Raw genomic sequence first — 9454 nt, forward strand, 5'->3', positions numbered from 1 at the left:
AAATATTTGCATATGCATAGATAAGACACTTACTATTAGTTGTATACATTTCCTATTCATCATTTACTCCCCTACATCACTTTCCCTTTCTATTGAATGACATGTGACTTTACTTTGATTGTAACCAGTGAACTATTACTTGCCAATAAAGTTTATTAAAAAAAAAAATTATATATGTGTGTACAGCACTTCATGCCTTTGTATTAAAACATTTGCGCTCCTTGGGGAATGTCTTATTAGTAACAAGATCTGATCTAAAGTGAAAACATTTCCAACATTTCAACGTGAATTTGGCTTCTCTCCTGTGTGAGTTCTCTTATGTCTTACAAGATGTGATTTATGAATATAAGATTTCCCACATTCTGAACATGAATATGGCTTCTCTCCAGTGTGGCTCCTGAGATGTATAACCAGTTTTGATTGCGCAGTAAAGAACTTACCACATTCTGAACATGAAATTAGATTTTGTCCTTTGTGAAATTTTTGATGGTCGAAAAGACTTGATTTACTAGCATAACATTTCCCACACTGTGAACACGAAAATGGCTTCTCCCTCGTGTGAGCTTTCTCATGACTTACAAGATCTGTTTTATAGGTAAAACATTTTCCACATTCTAGACATGAAAAGGTCTTCTCCCCTGTGTGACTTCTCTTATGATTTACAACATCTGATTTGTATCTATAACATTTCCCACATTCTGAACATGAATATGGCTTCTCTCCTGTGTGAATTCTCTGGTGAACAACAAGATATGTTTTCCGACTAAAACATTTCCCACATTCTGAACATGAATATGGCTTCTCTCCTTTGTGAATTCTCTGGTGAACAACAAGATTTGTTTTCCGAGAAAAATATTTCCCACATTCTGAGCATGAAAATGGCGTCTTCCCTGTGTGAATTCTCTGATGTGTAACACGTTCTGATTCCATAGTAAAGCACTTACCACATTCTGAACATGGAAATAGCTTCTCGCTTGTGTGAATTCTTTGATGACTAACCAGGTCTGATTTGTACCTGAACCATTTCCCACATTCTGAACATGAATATGGCTTCTCGGTGTGAATTTTTTGATGCCTAACAAGATATGATTTGGATCGAAAACTTTTTTCACACTTTGAACATGGAAATGTCTTCTCTCCTGTGTGAGTTCTCTGATGAGCAACGAGGTTTACTTTCTGAGAAAAATATTTTCCACATTCTGAACATGGAAATAGCTTCTCTACTGTGTGAATTCTTTCATGCGTAACAAGCTCAGATTTCTTGATAAAGCATTTGCCGCATTCTGAACATGAAAATGGTTTCTCTCCAGTGTGAATTCGCAAATGATCAACAAGATTTGCTTTCTGGGTAAAACATCTCCCGCATTCTGAACATGAATATGGCTTCTCTCCGGTGTGAATCTTATGATGTATAACAAGAGCTGATTTGTTTAGAAAACATCTCCCACATTCTGAACATGAATGTCTCTTTTCTCTCGTGTGAGCTCTTTTATGTTTCACATGCCTTTTGTGACTTTCATTTTGCGTCACAGTCTGTGATGATTCAGAAGATTGGTCTTGTATAATAGGATCAGATGATAGATCTTTGCTGTGAAGGGCTGAGGGTATATCTGGGGTATTGACATGTTCTTCATATGGCTCTTGAGTGATACCATGATCCTCTGCAGTATAATCTGTAGGTATCAGATGTCCCTCTGAGCTCCTGGTACAGTCATCTACCAAAAATAAAGGAGATTTTTATTTTTCAGTAATATAACGTAAAAGGGAACTTGTTAGCTGGTTTGGGGCCATTCCATTACACAGCTTGCTTTAGGGCCCCAATCCTATGTGTAGTGAAGAGAGGTGTACTGACTTCTGCTTCACTGCACACAATACACATGTACCAGAGATCTGCAGGGGACTATGATGAGCGGACTCTTCTCGCCCACCTCTATCATTGTTTTCTCTTGATTCTGGGGATTGGAAGCAGTAGCCTACAAAAGTATAGGACCCTACACTACACCTGCCTAACAGCAGCATACTAGCGGTTTAGTAATATTTTATAACATTTCTATACAAACTACAAGGTATGTCGTGAAAGTCAATTAACCACTAAGAGTCCTATTAAACTTCCTAGGATTCAGGCAGGCACGGCCGTTTTAATAGATTGGTGGGCCCTGTGCAAAGGTCTCATACGTGGGTCCCCCCCAATGCCACTTAGAAATACCAGACCTGCACAAATTACAATACCCTCTCAATGGCCTCCACATACTATAACGCCCCTTAGTTCCTTTCACACAGTATAATGCCTTCCTAGTGGTGCCACACACTATAATGCCCCTCATAATGTCCCCCTCCAGGTGGCCCCCATAGTGTCATGTGTCCTCCCCAAGTTTCCCCCACTTTATCATCTCCCCCCACCCCAGTTGCCCCACTGTATCATGTCCCCCTCAGATTGCCCCACTGTGTCATGATCTCCCCCCATCTTCCAGGTTGTCCCCACAGTGTCATGGCTTCTCCCCAGGTTGTCCCAACAGTTTCATACCCCCACTCTTTATATCAAACTTCTTCTCTTTAGAGTCTTCAAGGAACAACAGGTGCGATGTAAGTGACGTCACTATATTGCACCTCCTCCCAGGACACCGGGAGCAAAGACAGCGGCTGAGTGGTAAAGCAGAGAGCGGACGGCTCCCTACTTCATCACTGGCTCCAACTGTTAAGCTTCTAGAACACCTTCATCGGTCCATGTTGCGGTATGCCGGTCACCACTCTTTTCTAGTAAAATGCTCAGTGTAGGATCATAAAGGATTCTGGGCTATTAGGTGGTGTCCGTCTCACACACACCCTGACACCTAGACGTACTTTACTACAGTGGAACAGTACAGCCACGTATGAGGAAGTCATGGCTTTAGGACAAACGTACTTACAGTATGAGTAGCGAGCTATCTATCTTTATCCAGATATTTTAGGCTAGGCTCACATCTGTGCCCGGCTCTCCTTTGGTTGGGTCCACTGGGGAACCCAAACGTCGGAGAGACCGGACCGTTAAAACAACAGTTACATGTGAATTCTGGTAAACTGCATTGACCATAATGGTGTGTGATGTCACATTTTTTTTACTGACTCCTATGATCTCTCCCTATACTTCTTTAGCTAACCTCTCTTCCTCTCCTATACCTACCTGTATTGTCAGTGCTAGTAAACATTTTTTGTGGCCATTTTTTTAAAATTTGTCCAAAACAAATTGCAAAGATTTGGTTTCATTAGAATTTGGGTCTCAGTTTGTAACCATTTCACTTACCGTCTCATTCGGAGTAAAACCCCTCGATCAGTGCCCAGCAGATAATGTGCTTCATTCTGAAGTGCGGCCCTTATACTAGACTTATAGGGCCAAGGATCCCAGTACGGCCTATTCCCTTACAAGCTGATGGCTCATTGGTCCCAAAACTGAGCAAACGTTTCCTTATCAATACCAGTAATAGAAGATGAAGAAATTGGCCTCGTTCACATAGACAATATCCAGCTTTTACATAGTATTTTACATGCGCAGTGTGACTTATCACCAACAACGACAACACACTTTCATCCATATCCAAATATATAGAACTGAAAGATCTGATAGGACACGGAGCTAAAAAGTCTACTCACAACTATTGTAGTCAGTGACTGAGGAGAATCTGAGACCGTTCTGTGGTATATTCAGTGGTGACTCCTCACCTGGGCGGTTCCCGGTAGGAATGTCCTCCTCACACTCCTCATCACCACTCACATAGGGCTCTGTAGTATTAATATTCTTCTTATCTTTGTCCAGAGTCAGAAGCTGTGAAAGAAATATTGTAAGTAACATCTAATACTGCTGGATACAACAAGACTGACCACAAGGACTTCACAGCCCGTCTCCACATCATAGGGAATATCTCCATCTACCTGATCATCCTGTGGAAGAAGAGGACTGGGACATCTCTCCGGTGTTGTCCTCTTACTGGATCTACCTGTAGGAAACACAGACAGGGACTGAATTCATTCTGTACATACAAATAATGGAAGTCCATGTGTATATAGTCATGTCTATTACCTGCTGATGTGAGGGGCTGGTGGTCCTCCATCATCACCTCCTTGTACAGATCCTTGTGTCCTTCTAAATACTCCCACTCCTCCATGGAGAAATAGACAGCGACATCCTGACACCTTATAGGAACCTGACAACATAATGATACAGTCATCACCCCGACCCCTCCAGTTACTGTATAATGTCCCAGCATTCCCAGCAGTGTCACCTCTCCAGTCAGCAGCTCCAGCATCTTGTTAGTGAGTTCTAGGATCTTCTGTCCATTGATCTCCTCCTGTATCAGGGGGTGAGGTGAAGGCTCCACGATCTGACTTCGGCTCCATCCTCCTGACTCATGGACATGGATGTTGGACATCACTAGTGTATAATGCTGTGTATGGAGAGAGACACAGTAGAGGAGACTCACCAAGAAGAATTATCTCATAGTTTACACCAAAAAACCGTCTCTCCAATAAAGACACTAATATGAAATGAGTTGGGGGATGATAAGAAGTAATGTCAGTGAATATTATAATACTATAAGAGTATATAGATGTCTGTAATACACTTCCAGTGATTGGGAACTTGAGATAAACCAAGATCTAGCCTAAGATATAGCAGACATAATATAAGGGCTACCTCCTGTGTCTGTATATATGATCGGTTACCATGATACATAACTCATCATATTGGGTCAGATCTTCACATCTACTGCTGTTCTTCTCCAGCACTTGGGAGGTCTGGACGCTCTTCTACAGGACACGGGATCCTTCCTATTATAGGTTTGTTAAATCCACCCAATAAATCCCATAGAAATCTAATAAGGTCACCTCTCCGGTCAGCAGGTAGATGATCTCCAAGGTGAAGTCTAATAATCTTCTGCTGATCTCATTCCCGTCCTTGTCCATCCTTGGTGGGTTGTTGAGGAGAAGGAGCGTTCTGTGTTGGATGAACTGGAGGATCCAGCCCTGCAGGCGGCCATAGAAAGACAGGAGAGGCTCTGAATACTACAGGGGTGTAAGTCCAGGTCCGGATATATATATATATATATATATATATATATACACTGCTAAAAAACATAAAAGGAACCCTCCAATAACACATCCTAGATCTGAATGAATGAAATCTTTTCATTGATTACTTGTTGCAGGCAGCAGATCACTCTCCGCGGCGTCTCCAGACTTTGTCACATGGAGGTCACACACACTACTCAGTCTCATACTGACAGGTTGAAAGGACATCACATCAAAGTTGGATCGGCCTGTAGTGGGTTTTTCCACTTTGATTTTGGGAGTGAAACTGAATCCAGGCCTGCATTGGTTAATACATGTGATTTCCATTGATGATTTGTGTGATTTTGTTGTCATCACATTCACCTTTGTACAGAACAAACAATGAGAAGATTTCATTCATTCAGGTCTAGGAGGTGGGTTTTTGGCAGTGTATATATATATATATATTATACAGTACAGTATATATAGTATATAGTATACAATACATTTTAATATATATGTGTATATACAGTATATATATTTATATAGTATACTGTACAGTGCAGTGTGTGTATATAGTATACAGTACAGTGTATATAGTATACAGTTCAGTATATATAGTATACAGTAGTGTACGGTGCAGTATATATATAGTATACAGTACAGTGTATATAGTATACAGTTCAGTATATATAGTATACAGTAGTGTACGGTGCAGTATATATATAGTATACAGTACAGTGTATATAGTATACAGTTCAGTATATATAGTATACAGTAGTGTACGGTGCAGTATATATATAGTATACAGTACAGTGTATATAGTATACAGTTCAGTATATATAGTATACAGTAGTGTACGGTGCAGTATATATATAGTATACAGTACAGTGCTGTGTGTACAGGTCTCTATTACCTGCTGATCAGAACTTCCGGAAACTTCTCCCCAGCACAGCCTGGAGCCTGACTCCTCCCACACATGTGGCTGATCACATGACTGTGACATCATCAAAGGTCCTTTAACCCATGAGAATCTACTGGGCAGATAAACTGATAGCGGCAGGACCTGGTCATGTGACTCCTCTCCTACATTAAAGGAGTATCCCTATGTATATAATCAGATCTATATTTGTAGATAATTAAAAGTTAAACATTTTTGCAAATATAAGTAATTAAAAATTCTGCAGAGTTTTAAAGATTTTCTCTCACTTTCTTAGTGGTGACAGTCTGTTGTCTTGATTGGTCGCCAATAGTTATGACTAGAGATGAGCGAGTACTATTCGAAGCGGCAGTTTTGAATGAATGGGAATGAATGGGAGCGGCCGGCACGCAGGGGGTTAAGCGGCAGGACGCCGGTGCCGGCCGCTCCCATTCATTCCCATTCATTCAAAACTGCCGCTTCGAATAGTACTCGCTCATCTCTAGTTACATCCACTAATGCAGAACCTTTCTATGGTCTGGGACTTGTCAGGAGCCCAGCCATGATGTCCTTATTGTAGCCGGGTTATCAGGCAGGGACACTACATGTATCAGAAGAGATCCCGACCACAATAAGGACAACATGGCTGATTTCCTGACCTTAGAAAGTTCCCCCACCACAGAATATGACCCTGCTTTTTATGCCCCCCCCCCCACACACACTATATGAGAAAGATTTTTATGGCGTGCCACACTATATAAGTATCTTTTTTGCCCCTCACAGTATTTACCCCTCCCCCATACACAGTATATACCCCTCCCCCATACACAGTATATACCCCTCCCCCATACACAGTATATACCCCTCCCCCATACACAGTATATACCCCTCCCCCATACACAGTATATACCCCTCCCCATACACAGTATATACCCCTCCCCATACACAGTATTTACCCCTCCCCATACACAGTATTTACCCCTCCCCATACACAGTATTTACCCCCTCCCCCATACACAGTATATACCCCTCCCCCATACACAGTATATACCCCTCCCCCATACACAGTATTTACCCCTCCCCCATACACAGTATTTATCCCTCCCCCATACACAGTATTTACCCCCTCCCCCATACACAGTATTTACCCCCTCCCCCATACACAGTATATACCCCTCCCCCATACACAGTATTTACCCCTCCCCCATACACAGTATATACCCCTCTCCCATACACAGTATTTACCCCTCCCCCATACACAGTATATACCCCTCCCCCATACACAGTATTTACCCCTCCCCCATACACAGTATTTACCCCTCCCCCATACACAGTATTTACCCCTCCCCATACACAGTATTTACCCCTCTCCCATACACAGTATATACCCCTCCCCCATACACAGTATTTACCCCTCCCCCATACACAGTATTTACCCCTCCCCATACACAGTATTTACCCCTCTCCCATACACAGTATATACCCCTCCCCCATACACAGTATTTACCCCTCCCCATACACAGTATTTACCCCTCTCCCATACACAGTATATACCCCTCCCCCATACACAGTATTTACCCCTCCCCATACACAGTATATACCCCTCTCCCATACACAGTATATACCCCTCCCCATACACAGTATATACCCCTCCCCCATACACAGTATTTACCCCTCCCCATACACAGTATATACCCCTCCCCATACACAGTATATACCCTTCCCCCATACACAGTATTTACCCCTCCCCATACACAGTATATACCCCTCCCCCATACACAGTATTTACCCCTCCCCATACACAGTATATACCCCTCCCCATACACAGTATATACCCCTCCCCCATACACAGTATTTACCCCTCCCCATACACAGTACATACCCATCCCCCATACACAGTATTTACCCCTCCCCCATACACAGTATTTACCCCTCCCCCATACACAGTATTTACCTATCCCCCATACACAGTATATACCCCTCCCCCATACACAGTATATACCCCTCCCCCATACACAGTATATACCCCTCCCCCATACACAGTATTTACCCCTCCCCATACACAGTACATACCCCTCCCCCATACACAGTATTTACCCCTCCCCCATACACAGTATTTACCCCTCCCCCATACACAGTATTTACCCCTCCCCCATACACAGTATTTACCCCCTCCCCCATACACAGTATATACCCCTCCCCATACACAGTATATACCCCTCCCCCATACACAGTATATACCCCTCCCCATACACAGTATTTACCCCTCCCCATACACAGTATTTACCCCTCCCCCATACACAGTATTTACCCCTCCCCCATACACAGTATATACCCCTCCCCCATACACAGTATATACCCCTCCCCATACACAGTATATACCCCTCTCCCATACACAGTATTTACCCCTCCCCCATACACAGTATTTACCCCCTCCCCCATACACAGTATATACCCCTCCTCCATACACAGTATATACCCCTCCCCATACACAGTATATACCCCTCCCCCATACACAGTATATACCCCTCCCCCATACACAGTATTTACCCCTCCCCATACACAGTATATACCCCTCCCCCATACACAGTATATACCCCTCCCCCATACACAGTATATACCCCTCCCCCATACACAGTATATACCCCTCTCCCATACACAGTATATACCCCTCCCCCATACACAGTATTTACCCCTCCCCCATACACAGTATTTACCCCTCTCCCATACACAGTATATACCCCTCCCCCATACACAGTATATACCCCTCCCCCATACACAGTATATACCCCTTTTTTATGGCCCCCACAGTATATGTTAGGCTGCTACCTATTGTATTATTGACGTAGTTAGCAGCAAACAACTTACATATCCACGTTCCTGTCCAGGTCGTCTCCGCTGCCATCTCAAGGGCATGCTATAGCCAACGCTGAAGAACGCCAGGACGCTGGACATAGTGTCTTGGAATTCTTCAGCGCTGTGGCTTAAGGGCAGTATCGCCTAGAGGCAGCAGCGGAGGCCGGCCTGGACAGGAGCCTGGATAGGTGAGTAAGTTATTGGCCCATACCTACTGCAATAATACAATAAGTAGCGGCCAATTAAAAGGCCCTGGCCTTTCTATCGAGTTGGCAGGGGGTACTCGGAGACGTCTTCCTAAAGCTACCGTGGAACTCGACTATGCACAATTGGTGTGATGAGCGGGCTGCCGGCCGATGTTCTGTTAGGCAACGATGTTGGAAATCTACAGTGCCACTTTGTGGGAGCAGTGACCCCAAGCCAAGCTCAGAGAGACGCCAACATGGATCAACCGGATTTTCTGCCCGATGCCAGCCCAGTGGCCTCAACTTCCCAACAGGTCTGGTTTCAGAACAGACGTGCTAAGTGGAAGAAGCGTAAGAAGACCACCAATGTGTTCCGCGCCCCTGGCACATTACTGTCCACCCCAGGATTGCCGCAGTTTCCATCAACGGCCGCCGCAGCAATGGGCGACAGCTTGTGCTCCTTTCATGCCAACAA

At 43.8% G+C, this 9454-nt stretch overlaps 1 protein-coding gene across 1 annotated transcript; it reads right to left on the reverse strand.

Moving 5' to 3' along the window:
- Positions 1 to 279: 279 nt before the first annotated feature.
- Positions 280 to 3185, reverse strand: LOC142195824 (uncharacterized). Its single transcript, XM_075265917.1, has 2 exons — positions 3161 to 3185; positions 280 to 1661 (listed from the first exon to the last, which is right to left on the reverse strand). The coding sequence occupies exons 1-2, from the start codon at positions 3183 to 3185 to the stop codon at positions 280 to 282; spliced, it is 1407 nt and encodes a 468-aa protein (XP_075122018.1).
- Between the last annotated feature and the right edge of the window lie 6269 nt (positions 3186 to 9454).

The sequence above is a fragment of the Leptodactylus fuscus genome, chromosome 1 (assembly GCF_031893055.1).
Source record: "Leptodactylus fuscus isolate aLepFus1 chromosome 1, aLepFus1.hap2, whole genome shotgun sequence".
NCBI classification, from domain to species: Eukaryota; Metazoa; Chordata; class Amphibia; order Anura; family Leptodactylidae; genus Leptodactylus; species Leptodactylus fuscus.

Excerpts from the sequence above, each read along its gene's own strand:
- LOC142195824 (XM_075265917.1), bottom strand. The coding sequence starts at position 3,185 with ATGTTTACTAGCACTGACAATACAG. Across the intron at positions 1,662-3,160 it reads TACTAGCACTGACAATACAG|AGGATCATGGTATCACTCAA; the intron begins GTAGGTATAGGA and ends ATTATACTGCAG.